Genomic DNA, 25,041 nt, shown 5'->3' with positions numbered 1-25,041 from the left:
CATCTACAGGATTGGTAATTTGTATATACTTCCTCCTTGTAGCCAGTCTTATCATCTCCAGGGAGCTTAAGATAATAAGGTGAGGCCCTGGCCGGTTGGCTCAGCGGTAGAGCATCGGCCTGGCGTGCGGGGGATCCGGGTTCGATTCCCGGCCAGGGCACATAGGAGAGGCGCCCATTTGCTTCTCCACCCCACCCCTTCCTCTCTGTCTCTCTCTTCCCCTCCCGCAGCCAAGACTCCATTGGAGCAAAGATGGCCTGGGTGCTGGGGATGGCTCCTTGGCCTCTGCCACAGGCGCTAGAGTGGCTCTGGTCGCAGCAGAGCGACGCCCCGGAGGGGCAGAGCATCGCCCCCTGGTGGGCAGAGCATCGCCCCCTGGTGGGCAGAGCATCGCCCCCTGGTGGGCAGAGCTTCGTCCCCTGGTGGGCGTGCCGGGTGGATCTCGGTCGGGCGCATGGGGGAGTCTGTCTGACTGTCTCTCCCCGTTTCCAGCTTCAGAAAATTAAAAAAAATAAAAAAATAAGATAATAAGGTGAAAAGGACTGTGGATCTGAGGACAAGAGAAACAATGAAGGGTTCTCCATAAACAGGACCCACCCTGAAAACAGAGACTAGGCCCTGCTCATTTTTATAGACCGAGAGACCAGGTGCATGGGAGGTCCCTGATGATAACATGGATAGATGTGCCCAAGGCTGGGTCCTAGTTCCATATATTCTTCCAACCAGTGTACGCTCCTACGGGAAGTGTTAGGCAAACAAAGGGATTTTAAAATTTTTTCTTGATTGATTGCTTATAGAGAAGGGAGAGAGAGAGAAAGAGAGAAACACTGATTCAGTTCGTTGTTCCTCTTATTTATGCACTCACTGGTTGGTTTCTTGTGTATGCCTTGACTGGGGATCCCACCTGCAACCTTGGTGTATAGCAGGAGGACACTTGAACCGACTGAGCCATCTGGTCAAGATGAAATCATGCATGCATTACTCAGAAATAAAAAGAAATATATTTGAAAAATAAATAATGGCCTTTTATTATCTTCACCACAGAGAAAAGTCAAGCCTGAAGTCTGGGAAGGAAGTGGCTTCCCTGTGACGGCGGCAGCACCGGGTGTCCTCAGCGTCCCCCTGAGTCCGGCCACCCTGACACTGCTCAGGAGCCACCAGCCACAGCCATCGGCAGGGGGCGGGCACCGGGCAGAGTGTTCCTGCCAGATGTCGCCGCTGGCCAGAGCCAGCACCAGGAAGATGCAGCTCACTCTCTGGTGGCCACGCCTGCGCTGGAAGGTAGGTGGGAAGCCCCACGTGTGACACCAGATACCCTCCCTGGTGTCCTCTCTCCAGGCCTCTCCGCCGCCGCCGTCCTCTGTTCCTCGGCCACAGTGTTGGATTTCTGAGCCGAGAACTGGAACAGGCCGAGCCCCCGTCAGTCCGAGTCCGAGCTCTCATTGGACCTGGAAGACTTATGCTTTCGTTTCTTCTTCTTTTTCTTCTCTTTCTTCTTTTTCTTATGCTTTTCTTTCTTCTTCCTCTTCTTGTGTCTCTCCTTACCTTCGGAGGAACTGGAGCTGCTCCCGTCGTCCTCCGAGGTGGAGTCTTCCAGCAACTGCTTTAACTGCTGGATCCTAAACAGACGGGGTCGGTCAGGAACCAGAAGCTGCTCAGCTTAAAAATACTAGCTTAGCAGCGACGGTCAAGAAGTCACAATCACCTCCGTAAGCACAGTACCTATATTTCTGCATGTTCTCCCCATTCTTGTCCACATCATGCCTGCTTATACAGGACTGTAACTAGTGTACAAGCGGTCTGTACTCTTCACTGTCCTAAATATTTCTGCCCATTGCCATGGTCCCTACCATTACTCGTTCTAATAGACATACTCTCCAAAGTCACCCCCACTGCTCAAGGTCGTGCCAGGTCATACACCTTCCCAACAACTATAACTCAAGAACGCCAATTTGGAAAAACAACAAAATCTCCTGCTTTCCACCCTATCTTTTTTCTTGTCTAAGAATAATTTTCAGCAGTAGCTCAGATCCCTGCAGATAATGAAGAGAAACTAAATGAGAGAGAACCAATATTCCCGGCACACCGGCTCAGGCAGCGATTACTCCTGCCCTCCAAGCGTTTCACAGTGCGAGCTCCACATTTAGTAAACTCAGGGGTCCCCAAACTACGGCCCGCGGGCCGCATGCGGCCCCCTGAGGCCATTTATCCGGCACCCGCTGCACTTCCGGAAGGGGCACCTCTTTCATTGGTGGTCAGTGAGAGGAGCATAGTTCCCATTGAAATACTGGTCAGTTTGTTGATTTAAATGTACTTGTTCTCTATTTTAAATATTGTATTCGTTCCCATTTTGTTTTTTTACTTTAAAATAAGATATGTGCAGTGTGCATAGGGATTTGTTCATAGTTTTTTTATAGCCCGGCCCTCCAACGGTCTGAGGGACAGTGAACTGGCCCCCTGTGTAAAAAGTTTGGGGACCCCTGAGTAAACTCCTCCTATTATACTGGATAGCTTGTTTCCAACTTAACATAACTTAAAACTTTAAGATAGTACTGTTATCGTCAGGGCCACCTCACCTCATATCCTTCTCATGCCTTTTATTCTCTCGTATGATGTCATACATGGGATCTTCATGGGCCTGGGGGTTAGAGAGGGTTAAGGTTGGGTTAGGGCTCATGGACCTTTAGTTAAATAAACATTAAATCCGTACGTTACTAAAGCCACTAATTTTTCCCCCAGTTTGGTATAGTATTTTGTTTAACGTGTTCTTATTCTTCCTAAGGATCACCATCACTGCAAACTCACTGAGGCTGTACAGAGGATTGTGTAATTTGAAAAATGTAGGATTAAAATAATATATATATATAAATAGGATGTAATTTAAATATCCTTTATAAGGAAATAAACCCTGGAAGAATCATGAAATTCTATTCAAGGTAGAAGGTAGAAATATTCTACCTTGTTCTATATGGATAGATGGTAAATCTCTTTGTTCTACATGGATAGATGACCAGGAGATAGTATTTAAAAAAGAAAAACAAGTGAATTAAAAGAGATAATATATAAGAATGAAACATTTATAGGTACACAAAAATATGCATTAAGTACTCTAAATAAAGTCTGGAAGTGTACAGGAAGTACAGATAATTTAAAATAACTAGAATTAGTTAAAAATAAGAATACACTTATGGGAAATGTTATAGTATGTGAATTACTTCAACTTAAAAAAAGAAGTAATGTTTACTGTAGGAATTATAGATGTTATAAAAAATTCAGTTAAAAGAAAACTATTACCTTACTACCTAAGGGATAATTACTATAAATACTTGGTCTCTTTCCTTCAATCATTATTCATAACTTATGAAAAATTATAATTATTTTATATATACAACATATACAACTCTACTGCTTTTCACTCGTCATGAACATTTTCCTATGACATTATACATTCTTCTAAAACATAATTCCTAGCCCTGGCTGGGTAGTTCAGTTGGTTGGAACGTTGTCCCAATGTGCCAAAGTTGTGGGTTTGATCCCTGATCAGGGCACATTCAAGAATCAACCAAGGAACGCATAAATAAGTGGAACGACAAATTGATGTTTCTCCTTCTGTCTCTCTTCCTCTTTTTAAAGTCAATAATAATTTTTTAAATTAAAGAGACATAATTCCTAATCGCTAAATAATTTTTGTTACAGTATTTTATGTTGCCATGTGGGACTATTAAGTTGTTTCCTACTTTTCCTTTGCTTCCGTTTTATTCAATCACAAAGTGAACTGTGGAAGTTCTCCTGAAACATACATAAGCAGCTCTGTGTATACTGATGTTCTCTTACGTCCTTACGGTAGATTCTTAGAAGTGATATTTCTGAGTCCAAAAAAAAAGTTACGTTTAAAGTTTCTGAGGTTTATCACCATTCTGTGTTTTATAGTATTTATAGTGTCAATAAAAATTGACGTTTCAGCCTGGCCTGTGGTGATGCAGTAGACAGAGCATCAACCTAGAATGCTGAGGTTGTCAGTTCAAAACCCTGGGCTTGTCCGGTCAAGGCACGTATGACAAGCAATCAGCGAACACCAAAAGTGAGGCAACTATGACACTTCCAATCTTCCTCCCTCCTCCTCTCTCTGTAAAATCAAGAAATAAAATCTTTTAAAAAAGAAATATAAACCTGATATTCCACCTAGAAGTGAAATGATTATAAAAAAATGTCATTTATTATTAAAAAATTAAAGCAATACTTTAAATGTCTGAAACACTTCAGAGACCGTGTGTTTCGACATTGGCTGATAACCTCAGTACATCCAGACAACAGCATATTTCACTGGGCGGAAGCAGTTACTGAATGCTGAAATAACACCTCTGGGCGGTGACTGTTAAATTAAAGTGAGGAAATGGCAGATTTCTTTTACTGGCATCTAACGAGCAGATATAATCGATATACACACTTCTAGCTTATAATTTAAAGACATCTAATCTGTAATAAGGACTGGCAACCTAAAACCCTCATTTTTGTTATGAATCATGATTTTTTTAAATGTAGAATTTAAAGAATGATTAAATAACACACACACACAAAAAAAGGCAGCCCTACTCCCAATGTGTAAGGAAGTGCCACTTTAATAAGAAGTTAGTTTTTTGTGAATGAACTAATCTGTCACACAAATGTAATTTAAGAGAGATGCAGTTAACACCAGGTACTCGGGCCGCAATGCTACTGGGAATGTATCTTATGTGAAACTCCAGTTTACCGACTACAGCCTGATTCGCAGATATTTACTATCTCTAATAAATGGAAATTCACATGGTGTGGTTCTACTTACTACTCTGAACTGTTCTAACTTTTGGTTGCCTTTGATAAAGAAAGGGCATTCTTTGTCGCCTGTTCGGTGGCCATACCGTTTACAGCGCCAACCTAAAAACAAAGGGAAAGAAAAGAAATATTTCCGTAAGATAACACAATTTCATTTCATGCAGATAAAGAAGGCCCTGGCCAGACAGCTTGGTTTAGAATGTTGTCCCAGTATGCAAAGGTTGCTGGTCCGATTCCAGGTCAGGGCACATACAAAAATAGAGCAATGTTTCTGTCTCTTTCTCTCCACCCACTTCCCCCCCTCTCTCAATTTTAAAAATTTTAAAAAGGAAATAAAGAATCAGATCACATTAAATTTTTTCTTCCTTAAACTCCAATTCTAAAAGCAAATGCAACCAGTGAACAAACCATGTAAGATCCTAGAAAACTGGCAACACGTGAGATTGTTAGAAATGCAGTGTAGCAGGCCCACCCCAGAAATACTGACACATACTTGAATTTCAAAAGATTTATTGGTGATTTGTAGACATAGTCAAGTTTAAGAACCACCGTTCCAGATAACACTACAGCCAATAAAAATGAATGAAGGGAGCTATATGAATCCATACATAGATGGGGCATAAAAATGAGACTCAGAGACATGGACAAGGGTGTGATAGTAACGGGGGTGGGGAGGGGGTGAGGAAGGAGAGAAAGGGAGTGGGGGGAGGGGAGGGGCACAAAGAAAACCAGATAGAAGGTGACAGAAGACAATTTGACTTTGGGTGAGGGGTACGCAGCATAATCAAATGTCAAAATAATCTGGAGATGTTTTCTTGGAACATATGTACCCTGATTTATCAATGTCACTGCACTAAATTTAATAAAAATAAGATTAAAAAAATGAATGAAGGTATGTACAGTATGTACAGTATACGTGTCTTTTATCATGTCTGAGATGAGTCCAAGTTTTGTGGGGCCTGGGAGGCTGAGGCGGGGGTGCTCTTCAGGAAAAAAAAAAAATCTTTACAAAATCATTTGACCATATCAACATATCGATGGGGTCCCTGCAGGCCTTTGAAAGGCACAACTGAGGTGCTCTCAAGATTAAACTTCATTTCCTTCTTGGTAAAACTGGCTCTGGTCCCAACCTACTCATTTTCCAAGTCAATCAAATAACTCTAAGATGGTAAGTGAAATGCAACTGGCCACCTCATTAAAGAGTAGTGATTTTCAAACTTAAAGAAGAAAAGAAAAACTACAGACTTCTGGGTAAAGATGACAGACTAAACACATTTATCTGCTTTGACCTCTTCCTGAAAGTCATATAAATGACAGTGAAGAGAATTCTTTTCAAAAGGAATAACCCAAGAAGTACATCAAGAAGGGCCAAGTGCCTGGCCTGCGGTGGCGCAGTGGATAAAGCGTCGACCTGGAACGCTGAGGTCCCCGGTTCAAAACCCTGGGCTCTCCCGGTCAAGGCACAAATGGGAGTTGATGCTTCCTGATCCTCCCTCCTTCTCTCTTTCTCTTTCACTCTGTCTCTTCTCTAAAATGAATAAATAAAGTCTTAAAAAAAATACTTAAAAAAAAAAAGAAGGGCCAAGTGACCTGATGAACGAAGTAGAAACAGAGGCATGGGCACATGGAACAGACTGACGGCTGCCAGAGGGATGAAAGGAGGGGGACTGGGTGAGAGAAGGGGAAGGGATCATCCAGAAGACATGTACGTAACCCACAGACCACAGTGTGGTGGTGGCCAGAGGGAAGGGGCAGGGGGGTGCGGGCCACGGAGGGGAGGGGTAGGGGGTACGGGCCACGGAGGGGAGGGGCGGGGGTGTGTGCGGGCCACGGAGGGGAGGGGAGGGGCAGGGGTGCGGGCCACGGAGGGGAGGGGAGGGGCAGGGGGGTGCGGGCCACGGAGGGGAGGGGCGGGTGTGTGTGTGTGCGGCCACGGAGGGGAGGGGCGGGGGGTGCGGGCCACGGAGGGGAGGGGCGGGGGGGGGGTGCGGGCCACGGAGGGGAGTCAGGGACAAAAGGAGACTCTGCGTGGGGCGGAAGGTGCACGGTGCGGTGGGCAAATGGTGTTTCATTGAGTTTTATACTTGAAACTTGGGTGGTTTTGCAAACCAGTGTCATCCCAATAAATTCAATTAAAAAGAATAGCCAAGAGACAATATCGATAAATCTCCATCCATAAAAGCATGGACAGCAGCTGCAAATTTGCCCAAATCAACTGCCGTGACACCCTGGGAGTTAACCATTGGCTGGCCACAATCTGAGGAGCGTTACCTCAAGAAAAATTAGTGAACCCTGGCAAGAACAGCAGGATGGCTGGCATTTTAACTGGACCTACTCCCAACCCTCTCTCACCCTTTCTACAGGTCTTGAAACCAAGCAGCATCACAGCCCCGGCGTCCGTGACAGGCAGCAGCCTCGCCCCCACAGGAGGGACAAGACCTGGTTCCTGACAACCTCAGAAAGCCAGACCCCAGCTGAAAATCCACGCATAACTGCAGACTCCCCCCAAACTTAATAGCCTACGGTTGGCTGAAAGCCTTACCGAGAATATAAATAACAGATTAATACATATTGTATATGTTACATGTATTATGTACCGTATTCTTAGAATAAAGGAAGCATTAGAAGAAAAAATAAAATGTTATTAAGAAAGTCATAAGGAATATACATTTGCAATACTTACCGAAAAGAAATCTGCATAGAGGTGGATCCAGGCAGTTCTAACCTGCATTGGGATTCCACTCACAACTCTGAACAATTCTAATTTTTATTTTTATTTTTATTTTTTTTACTTTTCCGAAGCTGGAAACGGGGAGGCAGTCAGACAGACTCCCGCATGCGCCCAACCGGGATCCACCCGGCACGCCCACCAGGGGGCGATGCTCTGCCCATCCGGGGCATCGCTCTGTCGCGACCAGAGCCACTCTAGCACCTGGGGCAGAGGCAAAGGAGCCATCCCCAGCGCCCGGGCCATCTTTTTGCTCCAATGGAGCCTCGGCTGCGGGAGGGGAAGAGAGAGACAGAGAAGAAGGAGGGTGGGGGTGGAGAAGCAGATGGGCGCTTCTCCTGTGTGCCCTGGCCAGGAATCAAACCCGGGACTCCCGCACGCCAGGCTGATGCTCTACCACTGAGCCAACCGGCCAGGGCCAGAACAATTCTAATTTTTAAAAAAAGTTGTAGCCTGACCAGGCGGTGCACAGTGGATAGAGCGTCAGACTGGGATGCAGAGGATCCAGGTTTGAAACCCCGAGGTTGCGGGCTTGAGTGTGGGCTTATCTGGCTTGAGCGCAGGGTCACTGGCTTGAATGTGGGATCATAGACATGACCCCATGGTTGCTGGCTTGAGCCCAAAGGTCGCTGGCTTAAGCAAGGGGTCACTTGCTCTGCTGTGGCCCCCGCTCAAGGCACATACAAGAAAGCAATCAGCCTGACCGGGCCTGGCGCAATGGATAGAGCATTGGACTGGGATGCGAAAGACTCAGGTTCAAGACCCCGAGCTCCCAGCTTGAGCGAGGGCTCATCTGGTTTGAGCAAAAGCTCACCAGCTTGAGCCCAAGGTCGCTGGCTGGAGCAAGGGGTTACTCAGTCTGCTGAAGGCCTGCGGTCAAGGCACGTATGAGAACAAAATCAATGAACAATTAAGGTGTTGCAAGGCGCAAGGAAAAACTAATGATTGATGCTTCTCATCTCTCTGCCCCTGTCTATCCCTCTCTCTGACTCTCTCTGTCTCTGTAAAAAAAAAAAAAAATTAAAAAAAAAGAAAGCAATCAATGAACAACTAAAATGCCGCAAAGAATAACTGATTTTTATCTCTCTCCCTTCCTGTCTGTCCCTATTTGTCCCTCTGTCTCTGTCACTGCCAGAAAAAAACAGAAACAAACGTTCTGGTAAATGTGCAGACATTGGAGGTGGGTTTGGTTCCATACCATCACAATAAAGTGAGTTCTGCGATAAAGCGAGTCTCAATCTTTTTGCTGGTGGAAGGTCTAGCCTGCAATATGTCAATAAAGCAGTATTTGTACAGCGCAATAAAACGAGGTGTACCCCTACACGTAAAATCTGCCGTCACCATCATCCATCTCCATGACCCTTTTCTCTTGTAAAACTGAAACTCTGTTCCCATTAAACAATGACTCCCTATTTCCAACCCAACCCCAGTGAACAGGCAACCATCACTAATCTGCTTTGTCTCTGACTGCGATTCCTCCAAGTACCTCACGGAAGTGACTCACACAGCGTCTTTTTCTGTCTGGCTTATGCCACTTAGCATCCTGCCCTCAAAGTTCATCCATGTTGTAGCATGTGTCAGAATTTCCTTCCTTTTAAAGGCTGAAGAATAGTTCACTGTACGTACATACCATGTTTGGTTTATCCATGCACTCATTGATAGACACAGGCTGCTTCCGCCCTTTGGCTATTTATGAATAATGCCGCTATGGACATGGGTGTCAAACTAGCTCATCAAGACTGTACTTTCTCAATTCTTTTGGGAATATACCCAGAAGTGAAATTGCTGGATCACATGGTAATTTTATCTTCATTTTTTAAAAAGGTGTTATTTATTGCCCTGGCCGGTTGGCTCAGCAGTAGAGCGTCGGCCTGGCATGCGGGGGACCCGGGTTCGATTCCCGGCCAGGGCACATAGGAGAGGTGCCCATTTGCTTCTTCACCCCCCCTCCTTCCTCTCTGTCTCTCTCTTCCCCTCCCGCAGCCAAGGCTCCATTGGAGCAAAGATGGCCCGGGCGCTGGGGATGGCTCCTTGGCCTTTGCCCCAGGCGCTAGAGTGGCTCTGGTTGCGGGAGAGCGATGCCCCCTGGTGGGCAGAGCGTCGCCCCTGGTGGGCGTGCCGGGTGGATCCCGGTTGGGCGCATGTGGGAGTCTGTCTGACTGTCTCTCCCTGTTTCGCTTCAGAAAAATACAAAAAAAAAAAAAAAAAGTGTTATTTATTGATTTTACAGGGGGGTGGGTACGAGAAGTAGTTGCTTCATTCAGGCTTTTCATCGGCTGCTTGTTGTATGTGCCTTGCACTGGCAAAGCAAAGGTTTTGAACACGCGACCTCAGAGTTCCAGGCTGGTGCTCTATCCACTGTGTCACTGCCTGGTCAGGCTAATCGAGTTTTGTTGTTGTTAAGTTAGGCGTTCTCTATATATTCTGTGTATAGTCCTTTATCAGCTGTATGACTTGCAAATATTTTCTCCCATTCTGTTCGTTGCCCTTTTATGCTACTGATAATATCTTTTATTCACAGAGGTTTTAATTTTTCATCAAGTCAAATTTGTTGATTTTTCTTTTTTTTTTTTAAGCTTAGTTTTTTTATTCATTTATTCATTTTTTTTTAGAGAGGAGAGGGAGAGACAGAGAGAGAGAGGAGAGACAGAGAGAAGGGGGGAGGAGCTGGAAGCATCAACTCCCATATGTGCCTTGACCAGGCAAGCCCAGGGTTTCGAACCGGCAACCTCAGCATTTCTAGGTCGACACTTTATCCACTGCGCCACCACAGGTCAGGCCGATTTTTCCTTTTGGCTCCCGTGCCTTTGATGTTTTATTCAAGAAATCATTGCCAAATCCAATTTTGTGCAGCTTGCTCTACGTTTTCTTCCAAGAGTTTTATAGTTTTAGGTCTTACATTTAAGTCTCTTATCCATTTAGTTAATTTTTTGAATTATTAGATAAGGGTCCAACTTTATTCTTTTGCACGTGGATATCCAGTTTTCCCTGCACCATTTGTTGAAAAGACTGTGCTGTCCCCATTGAATGGTCTTGGCCCGCCTGTGAAACCTCATTTGACCATATAAGTAGAGCTTTCTGTCTGTGCTCTCTACTTTATTCCATAGGTCTGCATGTTTGTCTTTATACCAGCACCACACTGTTTTTTGTTTTTAATTCATTTTAGAGAGGAGAGGGAGAGACAGAGAGAGAGAGAGGAGAGACAGAGAGAGAGAAGGGGGGAGGAGCTGGAAGCATCAACTCCCATATGTGCCTTGACCAGGCAAGCCCAGGGTTTCGAACCGGCAACCTCAGCATTTCCAGGTTGACGCTTTATCCACTGCGCCACCACAGGTCAGGCCGCCACACTGTTTTGATCGCTGTAATTTTGTGGTAAGTTTTGAAATCAGAAAGTATCAGTCCTCCAGCTTGGTTTTCTTTTTTTTCTCCCAAGATTCTCCTGGCTATCTGGGGTCCCTGACGTTGCATATGAATTTTAGGGTGGGTTTGTCCATTTCTGCAAAAAATGACACTGGGATTTTCATAGTAATTGTGTTGCATCTGGAGGTCACTCTGGGTAATACTGACATCTTAACAATATTAAGTTGTCCAATCCATGAACATGGGATGTGGTGCCATCTATTTATGTTGTCTTTAATTAATTACAGCAGTGTTTTCTAGTTTTCACTGTATAAGTCTTTCATCTTCCTGATTAATTCCTTTTTTTAAACAATCATTTTTGTAAGTTCATTTTCAGACTGTTCATTGTCAGTGTATAGAAATGAAACTGACTTCTGCATGTTGATATTGAATCCTGCTACTTTATCAAATTCATTTATTAGTTCCAAAAGGTTTTTTTCAGTAGCATCATTAGGTTTTTCTACATATAAAATCATACCAGGAAAACTGATTCTTTTTTTTTTTTTCAGAGAGAGAGAGAGGGATAGACAGGGACAGACAGACAAAACAGAGAGAGATGAGAAGCATCAATCATTAGCTTTTTTTTTTTAATTTTTTTCTTTTTTATTTATTCATTTTAGAGAGGAAAGAGAGAGAGACAGAGAGAGACAGAGAGGAGAGAGGGACGGGGGGAGCTGGAAGCATCAACTCCCATATGTGCCTTGCCCAGGCAAGCCCAGAGTTTCGAACTGGCGACCTCAGCATTTCCAGGTCGACGCTTTATCCACTGCGCCACCACAGGTCAGGCCAATCATTAGTTTTTCATTGCACGTTGCAACACCCTAGTTGTTCATTGATTGCTTTCTCATATGTGCCTTGACCGCGGGCCTTCAGCAGACCGAGTAACCCCTTGCTGGAGCCAGCAACCTTGGGTTCAAGCTGGTGGGCTTTTTGCTCAAAGCAGATGAGCCCGTGCTCAATCTGGCGATCTCGGGATCTCGAACATGGGTCCTCTGCATCCCAGTCCAACGCTCTATCCACTGCACCACCGCCTGGTCAGGCGGAAAACTGATTTTTAACCTAGCATTCTATAGCTTGGCAAATTTTAAAAATCTGGAAAATGAAGTTTTTTTCCAGTAAACCAAGGCCTTGACAATGAAGGTATCTCCTATAAACCTATTTCAAAGGAAGCTGTGGGAGGGTGCACTCCACCATAACAAGCGCATTTCACAACAAAGACGATGACCTAAGATCCAGGGGACAGGAGCTCCGACACAGGAAGAGGCTGGGGCGCGGCGGAAGGGTGGGGTCCCAGAGCCAGCTCAGGCCCACAGTGCAGGAGACGGGAAGTCGAAGATCTGGGTGGCAGCACGGTTAGTTTCTGAGGAGTGTCTCTTCCTAGCTTCCAGACAGCTGTGTCCTCACATTGTGGAGAGAAAATAAGCTCTCTGGCTTTGCTTCTTTTTAAAGAAACTAATCAATCACATCCGGAGAGCCATCCCTCATTACTTCATCTAATCCTAATTATGTCCCAAAGACCCCATCTCCAATTACCACCCCACTGGGAGTTAGGGCTTCAACATATGAACTAGGGGGGAACATAACCATTCAATTCATAACACATGGGGAAGGGAGAACACTGGATGATCAGCATGGGAGTAACCATTTCAGGAAGATAAAACTGACAGAATAATTCAAGCATTTGAAGGTCTTAAGATTTAAGCTTGGGGCCTGACCTGTGGTGGCGCAGTGGATAAAGCGTCGACCTGAAAATGCTGAGGTCGCCGGTTCAAAACCCTGGGCTTGCCTAGTCAAGGCACATATGGGCGTTGATGCTTCCAGCTCCTCCCTACCATCTCTCTGTCTCTCTCTCTCCTCTCTCTCTCCCTCTCCCTTTCTCTCTCCTCTCTAAAATGAATAAATAAAATTCAAAAAAATAAAAATAAAATAAAATAAATAACTCCCTCTACTCACTGCCCACCCTCAACTTCTGGTAACCTCTATTCTACTTAAAAAAAAAAAAAAAAAAAAAGATTTAAGCTTGGAAATAATTCCGGGATGAATTAGAAATCAGTGCATGGAAATAAAAAAACAATAACAATAACAAATAAACAATGCACACAAACAAAAAACATAAAACAAACCCCCCCCCCAAACAAGAACAAAATAATCAAGATAACCATTAATTCTGAGGGAAGTGAGAGCATTATTCAAGATGCATGAAAGGAAAAAAATCAGTTTACTATAAGATTCAGCTCTAATATAATTATAAGAAAATCAATACCAAAGACTTATCAAACCAAAACTGTGATAAAACTATTCTCGGGAAAAGGAGGTATAATCAGGGTACGTGTGTGGTGAGGGCAGGAGAGAGCTAAATTCTCCTCTTCCAGGGAACAGTGTCAACAGAGAATGCCTAGACCTGAAAAATCAATACAATACAAGCATAGTCTTTAGACATAAGAAGATAAATATCAAAATAACCAACCCAAAGGGCATCAAGTGGAAATGGAGGGAGAGAGACTGGAAACAGCTATTTTAATCAGTGCATGAAGAACCTGTACAAACAAATGTCTTTAAAAGGCTGCAGCGCCCTTTCTTCAAATGCCACCTTGTGCTGCCCAGAGGCGTTGCTGCTCTGGTGTGGGGGTGCACGCAGAGCCCCACTGTCCCACACCCCCCTCGGTGGACGGTACCTCCATCTCTCGTCCTCCATGGCCCTTCTACCACGGAACACCCTTGTGGCTGCAGGGATGTCAGAGTGTGTACACCAAAGGCAGCTGCTGTCCTGGGAAAGGCCCCTGCTCTCGGAGTCAGGAGCCCTGGAGTCACATGTCTGCTCCACCTCTTACCTGGGACCACTCACTGACACAGGCGAGGGGGTTCACGATAAACAGGCTCTGGGAACCGTGGTATCTGAGTTGCTCGCACTTGGGAGTACCTGACACACTGGCACACTCACACTGCATAACTTTGACTTCCTTCCCCAGTGGCATCCAGAGTCCCTTGGTGGGCGCGTGAGCCAGAAATTCCCTGGCGTGTTCATTGCCCGGTACATCCGGTATACAGTCCTCTGGCTTCGTCTCATCTTCCTGAGAAAGGAAACCCGTGTGAACAACAGGGCAGAGAGCACCGGCACTCTCTCCCACCTGCCTCGGAGCTCAGCACCGCCCGGCTTTCCCGTGGGGCGGGGCTCCACGGTCACCACTGCTTACCCTCTCAAGAACTGGAAAGACAAATGAGACCTGACAAAAAATGGAATGTACCAGAAGAATTACATCACGAAAACAAAGTAGCTGTTCTTGGAGAACAGTTACTAATGAAGCAGAAGAGAAATCTATCCTTCATATGAGAATGGTCTGTGACTTCTATCTAAGTTTAATGTATATTAGACATCAAAAAAATGTTTTACTTCAAGTTTTGTTTTTTGTTTTTTTACAGAGAGAGCAAGAGTTAGAGAGAGAGATAAAGACAGACAGACAGGAATGGAGAGAGATGAGAAGCATCAATCATCAGTTTTTCGTTGGGACACCTTAGTTGTTCATTGACCGTGGGCCTTCAGCAGACCGAGTGACCCCTTGCTCCAGCCAGCAACGTTGGGTCCAAGCTGGTGAGCTTTTGCTCAAACCAGATGAGCCCGTGCTCAAGCTGGCAACCTCAGGGTCTCGAACCTGGGTTCTCCGCATCCCAGTCTGACGCTCTATCCACTGCGCCACCACCTGGTCAGGCCAAGCTCTTTTCTTTTAAAAGATTTTATTTATTCATTTCAGAGAGGAGAGAGAGAGAAAGAGAAGGAGGAAGAGAAGGAAGCATCAACTCTCATATGTGCCTTGACCAGGGTTCTGAACTGGCAACCTCAGTGTTCCAGGTCAATACTCTACACACTGTGCCACTACAGGTCAGGCCTCTTTTCTTTTCTTTATTTTTTAATAAGAGAAAATTTATTTAGAAAGTCACTTGGACCAGGCCAGGCTCAGCTGGTTACAGTGACATCCTGACAGGCCAAGGTTGCAGGTTCTATCCCCCGTCTGGGAACATATAAGAGTCAACCAATTGCCTCACTGGTGGTGTAGCAGTGGATAGAGCGTTGTTCTGGGAAACTGAAGTCCCAGGTTCAAAAACCAAGGTCACCAGTTGAGTGTAGGATCATCAACATGACTTGAGCCCAAGGTTGCTGGCTTGAGCAAGGGGTCACTAGTTCAGTTTGACCCCCTGGTCAAGGCACATATGAGAAGTAATCAATGAACAACTAAAGTGATGCAACTATGAGTTGATGCTTCTCATCTCTCGCCCTCTCCCCCTTCCTGTCTGTCTCTCTGCCTCTCTCCTCCTTCCTCTCTCTAAAAAAAATTTTTTTTTAAATTAATAAATTAAAAAGTCACTGAGGTAGAAAAAGTGAGCTGTAGAAGACAAAAACCAGGTAACAAGTTACAGAGGCAAAAGAAGGGCCCTGGAGCTCAGGAGAGAGAGAGAGAGAGAGAGAGGCAAGGAAAACGCCTTGGGAAGGAGGGTAGGAAGAGGCGCAGGCGTGCTCCATAGAGACAGCCGCCCACTACCTCAGACTCTTTGTGGAATGAGGCAAGATAGAAGAATTCAACATAGGCCCTGGCTAGGTAGCTCAGTGGATAAAGCATTGTCCTGGCGTGCCAGAGGTCACGGGTTCGACTCCCGTTCAGGGAACACAAAAGAAGCAATCAATAAGTACAACTAAGTGAAACAATGAGTTGATGCATCTCTCTCTCTCTTTCTCTTTCTCCCTTCCTTCCTTTCTCTCAGATTTATGAAAAAAAAATTTTTTTTGATAAAAAGAATGAAAGAAGGCTATCTGGAATAATAAAAATGGCATTATGCATAAAAATAATTATACCTTAAAGGCTACTGTGTCATGTTCTCTAGGAACCCACATGCTACATCTCTGATATGCAATTTCACCACTGACTATATATATATATATATATATATATATATATATATATATACACACACACACACACACACACACACACACATATATATATTTTTAGTAAGAGACAGAGAGACAGAGAGAGGAGCAGATAGGGACAGACAGACAGGAAGGAAGAGAGATGAGAAGCATTAATTCTTCGTTGCGGCACCTTAGTTGTTCATTGATTGCTTCTCATATGTGTCTTGACCGGGGGGCTCCAGCAGAGTGAGTGAACTTTAGCTCAAGCCAGTGACACTGGGTCACATCTATGATCCCATGCTCAAGTCAGCGACCTGCACTCAAGCTGGTGAGCCCGTGTTCAAGCCGGAGACCTCGGGGTTTCGAACCTGCATCCTCTGCATCCCAGTCCAATTTTTTATCTACTGTGCCACTGCCTGGTCAGGCACTAGTTATAATTAAGGAGCTCCCCCCCCCCAGTTTCCCTGAATATTAAATTTATAATGAAAAAAATTTTTAATCTTTTAAAAATTGAAAGTTAAATCTTTAAACAGAAAAGGTTGTTTTGGCCTTTAACCACTCCTGACTCTCATGCTCCCAGAGGCTGTGACACTGGCCAGGGTGCTGGACGAGGGCTCGTGCTCCAGGGGACCCGGGGCTGGAGGAGCCGCAAGTCTCCCCGAGTCCACTGTTCTCTGAGCTGCTGACATCAAGCCACCAGCACCAGGCCAGTCAGACTCGGCACCAGGGCGGCAGAGCTGGGGGGGTGGGGTGGCTGAAACCCACGTGGGCCTGCCTCGGGTTCTCAGGGAACAGACAGGCGGCTGAGTAAGTTTCTACAAAGACACAGGCTTGCGGCAAAGCCCAAAGTGTGTGACTGGCACCTGCGGGGAAGAAACAGGGTTATCACGAAAGGAGGTTCAAAACCTTATCCAGCCCTGCCCAGGCAGCTCAGTGCGTTCGAGTGTCATCCCGATACGACAAGGTTGTGGGTTCAATCCCTGGTCAGGGCATAGAGAAGAATGAACCAATGAATGCATAAATAAGTGGAACAACATATCCATGTTTCTCTCTCTCCCTCTTCCCTTCCTCTCTCTCTCTCTCTAAAAAAAAAAAACAAAACAAATCAAGAAGTAAAAAAATTGGTCTGACCTGTGGTGGTGCAGTAGATAAAGCGTCAACCTGGAAACACTGAGGTTGCCAGTTCAAAACCCTGGGCTTGCCTGGTCAAGGCACATATGGGAGTTGATGCTTTCTGCTCCTCCCTCTTCTCTCTCTCTCTCTCTCTCTCTCTCTCTCTCTCTCCCCTCTCTAAAATGAATAAATTTTTAAAAATCTTAAAAAAAATAAAGAAGTAAAAAAATTTTAAAAACCTTATGCAGCTGTTTTCATAACAAGTGACTGAGTCTATGCACTGATTCAGTCTAAAAGAAGAACCCACAGGACAAACTTCACACTGACCTTGATTAGCCCGGGAGGAGGTTTTTCATAACTAGAAAGAAAGAAAAAGAAAAAAACCATCACCAACCACATTAACAGGAACGCAACACATTTCAATAAGCAAAAAGCAACTAACTGTAGGCTAAAATAAAAAGGATATTTCTAATAAAAACCTAAAACTACATTATATGCTAAACAGTTAATAAGATATGTCCAGGCCCTGGCAGGTTGGCCAGTGGTAGAGCATCGGCCAAATGTGTGGAAGTCCCAAGTTCAATTCCCGGCCAGGGCACACAGGAGAAGCACCCATCTGCTTCTCCACCCCTCCCCCTCTCCTTCTCTGTCTCTCTCTTCCCCTCCCGCAGCCGAAGCTCCATTGGAGCAAAGTTGGCCCGGGTGCTGGGGATGGCTCTGTGGCCTCTGCCTCAGGCGCTAGATTGGCTCTGGCAGCAGAGGAGCAACGCCCCAGATGGCAGCGCTCACTGGTGGGCATGCCGGGTGGATCCCGGTAAGGTGCATGTGGGGGTCTGTCTGTCTGCCCCTCCTTCTCACTTCGGAAAAATCCAAAAAAAAAAAAAAAGATATGTCCAGCACCCACGAGATCACATATAAATAAAATGATGCTATCCCACATCCTGCTGAGATCTAGAACTTAATTCACTGAAATAGTAACCAACTTGGTGTCTAAGCACAACGATTTTATTTTTAGGAGAAGGGAGAGCAAGAGGTTACAGGGAAAGACCTGTAAGTTAATTGTGGTTCCGACTGTCACTCTAGTCGTCAGGTTGGTTACCTGGCACAACTTCCACTTAAGGTTGAAGAAGCTCATGGGGGGACAGGCTGAGTGATCCGCTCTGACTTGGCTGGGGTCAGCACAGGGGGAGGAGCACGGCTGGAAGGAAGGGCCTATCCTCCGCGAAGGAGGGGTGATTTGTCCCAGAGGTTCCCCTTCCCATTTCCCTGTAAGTCCCAATTCCAGATCCTCCTACCTCCCCCCACCCCGCACCCAGAGTGATGCCACCCTGCCCCAGCCCCCAGCCCCCAGCCGCCTCTCCTCAGCTCTGACTGCCCGGCCAGCCTGCCATGCCCCACTGACCTCACCGGATTCCGGGGGCGGGACCTTGCACGATGCCTGTACAAAAGGCAGCACTCTACACAGAGCTGCCGGATGAAGTGCCGGAGTGACTGTGTGGGAACACACGTTCCCTTTCGCCCACCCAGACTCCAGTGCCCCGAGGACACGAGTCACGCCTCTGCTCCCCACACACGTGACCCTTCCCTAACTCTGAGGGAGCTGTTGGAAGAGCCTTCAGGATTCCACGTCTGGAACATCTGCCCTGAATGCTTACGTTCAGTGTTAAGTATTTACTCACTACTGCCTACTAAACACACGGCATGGGTGTTTGGCTTTAATTGTGAATATCTAAGGGACCAAACCAATATTTATTTAAGAATGAAAGAAAGACACAGGAAACCAAACATCCCGGGCCTTCTCAGTGCCTCCAACAAGAAAGATTTTACTGAGGTTGTCTGGCCGCTGCGGCCGGATTAAAGTTGTGTCCTTTCAAAGATCTAAACATAAGACCTGAAACAATAAAGTACATAGAAGAAGACATAGGTACCAAACTCATGGACCTGGGCTTTAAAGAGCATTTTATGAATTTGACTCCACAGGCAAGAGAAGTGAAAACAAAAATTAATGAATGGGACTACATCAGACTAAGAAGTTTTTGTTCAGCAAGAGAAATTGATAACAAGATAAACAGACAGCCAACTAATTGGGAAATGATATTTTTAAGCACCTGCTCAGATAAGGGCCTAATATCCAAAATATACAAAGAACTCATAAAACTCAACGACAAACAAACAAACAATCCAATAAAAAAATGGGAAGAGGATATGAACAGACACTTCTCCCAGGAAGAAATACAGATGGCCAACAGATATATGAAAAGATGCTCATCTTCTTTAGTTATTAGAGAAATGCAAATCAAAACTGCAATGAGATACCACCTCACACCTGTTAGATTAGCTATTATTAACAAGACAGGTAATAGCAAATGTTGGAGAGGTTGTGGAGAAAAAGGAACCCTCATCCACTGTTGGTGGGAATGTAAAGTAGTACAACCCCAAAAACTCAGAAACATCGACTTGTAAAGACACATGCAGCCCCATGTTCATTGCAGCATTGTTCACAGTGGCCAGGACATGGAAACAACCAAAAAGCCCATCAATTGATGACTGGATAAAGAAGATGTGGCACATATACACCATGGAATACTACTCAGCCATAAGAAATGATGACATCGGATCATTTATAGCAAAATGGTGGGACCTTGACAACATTATACGGAGTGAAATAAGTAAATCAGAAAAAACCAGGAACTGCATTTTTCCATACATAGATGGGACATAAAAGTGAAACCAAGAGACATTGATAAGAGTGTGGTGGTTACGGGGGGGAGGGAGGAGAGGGAGAGGGAAGGGGGAGGGGGAGGGGCACAGAGAGAACTAGATAGAGGGTGACAGGTCAATCTGACTTTGGGTGATGGGTATGCAACATAATTGAACTTTAAGATAACCTGGACATGTTGTCTTTGAATATATGTATCTTGATTTACTGATGTCACCCCATTAAAAAATAAATAAAGATAATATAAATTAAAAAAAAAAAAAAAAAGTTGTGTCCTTGACTCCGGAGACATGGAAACACCGCAGCACCTCCATGGTGAGAGCAGGGCTGACGGATTTTCTATAATGACATGTATTACTTTTATCACCAGCAAACATTAATAATAAAAGAGTGAATTAGATGGTGATATGGGACAATGTCCATTAAAGGTTCTTTTAAAAAGGAGAAAATGAAAACTGCTCTCAGAAGTGACAATGTAACATTATAACTGTCCCAATAAAAGGAGATGTTCTGTTTTCTTGGAGTAAAGGAGCCCCCCCCCTCCCCCCCAGTATCTACCAGCCCTAAATCGGGATGAATGTGACTCCGGTAGCGGTAGCGGGAAGCGAGGTAGAATGCAGAGCAAGTCCACGGGCTTTGGGGATAAAAACTCTTGCCCTGGCCGGTTGGCTCAGTGGTAGAGCGTCGGCGTGGCGTGCGGAGGACCCCGGTTCGATTCCCAGCCAGGGCACATAGGAGAAGCGCCCATTTGCTTCTCCACCACCCCCTCCTTTCTCTCTGTCTCTCCCTTCCCCTCCCGCAGCCAAGGCTCCATTGGAGCAGAGATGGCCCGGGCGCTGGGGATGGCTCCTTGGCCTCTGCCCCAGGCGCTAGAGTGGCTCTGGTCGCTGCAGAGCGACGCCCCGGAGGGGCAGAGCATCGCCCCCTGGTGGGCAGAGCATTGCCTCCTGGTGGGCGTGCCGGGTGGGGTGGATCCCGGTCGGATGCATGCGGGAGTCTGTCTGACTGTCTATCTCCGTTTCCAACTTCAGAAAAAAAAACAAAAAACTCTTGGTTGAGTTCTGACTCGTTCTCACTGCCGTGTACTTTGGGCATGTTACCTAATCCCGCAGAGCCTCGATTTCCTCAGGGGTATGTCACAGCTCACATGGGAGAAGCACTCCGCATGCTGGCTTGGGCTCCTTCTGCTGAGGACAAGCTGATGTTCTCAGAGGCCTCAGGAGGCAGCTCAAGGCTGGATCACTCGCACCACAAAGGCCAAGACCTGGATCCAACAGCGGTGGGAGAAAACAGCTCGATGTATGTATGTATGGGCCACGACAAACACCCCAGCTCTTCTGAGCTGAGCGAGCAGGGTCTGCGCCATGGGTTTTCCACAGCGAACAAGTGGGCACGCATAAACTCGGCTTCTTAGGTGTGGTACAGCGCTTTTCCCAAAGTGAATGCTTAAAAAAGTTGTCCAACACAAAGTGGTGGCATGACATAGCTATAACAGCAATAACACTGGAAGTCTGCATAAATCGGGAAAATGATTTATTAACAGTTCGCCCACAACCATTCATTAGAAGCATGAATGGTACGTACGCCTTATGCATAGAGAGTGAAGGGAGTTTGGTAGTACCGTCTATAAATCCAATAATCTATCTTTTGAGGCACAGGAGTTGTACAAACAACAACATATGGCCAATCAAACTGAAATCCAAATTCCTGAAAAATATGTAACTGTTGTTGCCAAGATGGAAAAATGTGTGATGGAACTACACATTTTGAAATCTATTGTTAGCAACGGCATTGCCTAAAAAGTTTATTTCACAACTGTTTTCGCAAGATTAAAGGAACATAGTTGATGTTTTTTCCTAGGGCTAAACAACTATGAATTTAACATATTAAAGAGAATTCTCAAAGTTTAAAGTAATATTGAATTTCTAAATATAAAAGACTTGGAAATGGGAGTATGTTAATACACGGTTTGGCTTCTGCACTCTGAGAGTTGAGTAATCTACATGTATCTTTGCAGTTAATTCTTGATATTAAAAAAAGTTGCCTGACCTATGATGACGCAGTAGATAAGAGTGTAGACCTGGAATGCTTAGGTCAGAGGTTCAAAACCGTGGGCTTGTCCGGTCAAAGCACATAAGACAAACAACTTACTACATCTGATGCTTCCCGCTCCTCCCCCCTTCTTTCCCTCTCCTTCTCTTTTTCTCCTCTCTTTAAAATAAAAAAAAATCTTTAAAAAAAATGTTGATGAAGGCCTGTTATTTTGTACCATCTGAGAAGCTGTTAATTCATTCAGACTGTAAGAACTTACTGTGTAGTAAGAAGACTAAATTTATGTTAAGAGGGGAAACAATCTTTCCAATAGTGTACAGGGCAAGAAATCTTTAGGTTGGCAAACAGCAGCACCACAGAGAGTGCCCTGAAGGGGCCAGGGCTGTGCATGCCAGCAATGCAAGGCCCCTCGCCCTCAACCACCGCCCCACTGAGGTGACATTGTTCCAGGGCCACACTGAAAAGAGCAGGCCAGATTCCAAGAAAGAATGAATTTTTACCAAAGCTCCCAGAAGGTTAATTATGAAGCATTTTAAATGTTTGAAGAACTTTCCTTACATGATTGTCTTAGCACCTGAAACAGAAACAGTTTATTAAATAACTCAGTAGCCTGACCTGTGTTGGCACAGTGGATAAGGCCACAACCTGGAATGCTGAGGTCACTAGTTCCAAGCTCAGGGCTTGCCCTGCCAAGGCACATATGAGAAGCAACTGCCAGCTGATGCTTCCCACTCTATCCCCCCATCCTCGCTTTTCTCTCTCTCTCTCTCAAATCAATAAAAAATAATCTTTAAAATAAATAAATAACTCAGTAAACACCAAACTTTTTTTTTTTTTTAATTAAGAGATAGGGAGGCAGAGACAGACTCCCACATGTGCCCGGACCAGTATCCACCGTCAAGCCCCCTGCCCAGGGATGCTCTGCTCATCTGAATCCACTGCTCCATTGCTCGGCAACCAAGCTGTTTTAGCAAGGGAGACAAGGCCATGGATCCGTCCTTAGCTCAGGGGGTCTCCTCAGCACCAGGGCCAACTCGCTCAAACCAGCCATGGCTGCGAGACAGGAAGAGAGGGAGGCGGGTGGAGAAGTCGCTTCTCCTGTCGCCTGGACTCTCCTTGAACCCCCTGGAGCTGTGGAGCACAGTGCTGCCTAAATTAGGCCACCTGCAGGAATACACTCTGGTCCTAATTCTTTTTGTTGAGCTGGAATCGGCCTCTACGCAGCTTCCAGCCTTAATCCTGGTAAACATCCTCAGGACTAGAGGACAAGTGTCCCCTCTCTTCTGACAGCCGCCTTTGCAGTAATTAGGGACAAGTCCCTCACCCCACTGTTGATTCTCTTTCCTACCAAACTAACGTTTCCTCTTCCCTTAGTAACACAAAATGGAAAGATTTTATCGAGTTCATAGTGGGCCCTGTCACCTGAACACTGCGAAAGGGCAGGGGCCAAAGCGCACTTCCCGAGTATGCAGTCCCCATAGCCCGAGAGAGCACGTGACACAGCCCCACCCAAGCTCCGACCCCGCGCACGTGGACACCGCGGCGGCTCCCGCGCAGAAGACCCCTCTCCCCGCCCCGCGGGGGCCCGAGCCTGGGGGCGGGGCCTGCGCCCCCTCCCGGCCCGGCGGCTCCGGCGCCTGCACCGACCTGCCCTCCCGCCGGGGCGGAGGGCGGCTGCGAGGCGAGTGCGCGCGCACGGGCTCGGTGACCGCGCGGGGCCGCTTGCCCACTCGCGGGGCTCCGCGGGCCCCGCCGAACGTGCCCACGCGCGCCCATCCCTCTCTGGAGCCCCGGGGCGGGCGGGACTCACAACGACTCCAGGTGCTTGAGCTGCTGCAGCTGCTGCGCGTCCTGTCGCCGTCGCTTCTGCTCCCGGCGCCGCTGCAGCTCCTGCTCCGGCGGCTCCCGCGCCCGCCGCGCACCCTCGGCCCCCGGATCGGCGCGTCCCGATCGGGACGCCATCGCGGCCCGCGCGGCTCAGGCGGTGGCCGAGACGGCGCTTCCTCCGCGCCGCGCCCGCCGGGCCACCGCAGCGCCCCCTACGGCCGCCGGCCGCCTTCCTCCGCCTGAGCCCGGTGTCTCCGCCGAGGCCGCGGGTCCCCGCCTCCCCGCCGCGCGGCCTTCTGTGCCTGCTCCGAGCGCGCCCCCTGCGGGCGACCGGAGGGTTGCGGCTGCCGGCGGTTGGGAGCCGTTTCCCGCTGTCCGGGGACCTCTAAGCGTGCGATCCCTGGTTAAAACTGTACATATTAAATTTAGACAAGGTTTGGGTGCTGAAAATGAAAACCTGATATATACTGAGTGCTTTTATGTGCTGGTCATGGAGCTAAGCCCTTTATAAGATCTGATTTAATCTTTAAAAACTTAAATTCTGTTACTACCCTTCATTATTACTCTTAATTTTATAGATAAGGAGGAGGCCCAGAGGGTTTAAGTGACATGCTGAAGGATGCAGAACTAGTAAACTGTGGAGCCAGGATGCCAAAGTATTAGGTGTTGACCTACTACAGATTGTATTTTTTATTATTATTTTTTTTGTGTGTGTGTGTGACAGAGACAGAGAGGGACAGATAAGGACAGACAGACAGGAAGGGAGAAAGATGAGAAGCATCAATTCTTTGTTGCAGCACCTTAGTTATTCATTGATTGCTTTCTCGTCTGTGCCTTGAGCAGAGGGAGTGATCCCTTGCTCAAGCCAGCAACCTTGGGCTCAAGCGGGTGAGCCTTGCTCAAACCAGATGAGCCTGCGCTCAAGCTGGCGATCTCAGGGTTTCGAACCTGGGTCCTCTGCATCCCAGTCTGATGCTCTATCCACTGTGCCACCACCTGGTCAGGCTAGATTGTATTTTTAAAATGTTATACAATATGTGAAGTTATAATAATTATGTCCCAGAACTTGGAAATCACGTCTGCCTTTGAGAAGTGACAGATAGTACAGGGACCAATCCAGTTGTTTATTCAAGTTACCTGAGCCAGTAAGATAAATACCTTGCAAGCCTGACCTACGGTGGCGCAGTGGATAGAGCTGCCACCTGGAACGCCGAGGTCACAGATCTGAGGCCCCTGGCTCTGCTCATGGCACTAGGAGAACGGCTCAAGTGAAGCAGCTAAGAGTTGGTGCTCCTCTGTCTTTCTCTAAAAAAATCGATAAATAAAATCTTTAAATACCATACAAGATATTTTCATTCAGTCAAGAACACTAGCCTCAGGAAGATGATACGCAAAGAAAATGTAACTTAACAAAGGAAAGGGGTCTACAGAATTTGGAATGGGAGGACCAAGGAAAAGCAATTGGGCAGCATTAATTCAGCACTGCCC

General features: G+C 46.3%; 1 protein-coding gene across 1 annotated transcript; it reads right to left on the bottom strand.

The window, feature by feature from the left end:
* Window positions 1–1,011: 1,011 nt before the first annotated feature.
* On the bottom strand, window positions 1,012–23,801 carry LOC136384107 (retinitis pigmentosa 9 protein). The gene is made up of 6 exons (XM_066354180.1): window positions 23,537–23,801; window positions 17,283–17,313; window positions 13,881–14,010; window positions 4,823–4,914; window positions 2,577–2,638; window positions 1,012–1,619 (listed from the first exon to the last, which is right to left on the bottom strand). The coding sequence occupies exons 1-6, from the start codon at window positions 23,686–23,688 to the stop codon at window positions 1,421–1,423; spliced, it is 666 nt and encodes a 221-aa protein (XP_066210277.1). The 5' UTR covers window positions 23,689–23,801; the 3' UTR covers window positions 1,012–1,420.
* Between the last annotated feature and the right edge of the window lie 1,240 nt (window positions 23,802–25,041).

This window comes from Saccopteryx leptura, chromosome 12 (genome assembly GCF_036850995.1).
Source record: "Saccopteryx leptura isolate mSacLep1 chromosome 12, mSacLep1_pri_phased_curated, whole genome shotgun sequence".
Lineage (NCBI taxonomy): Eukaryota > Metazoa > Chordata > Mammalia > Chiroptera > Emballonuridae > Saccopteryx > Saccopteryx leptura.
This window is presented reverse-complemented; position numbering and strand designations above follow the sequence as displayed.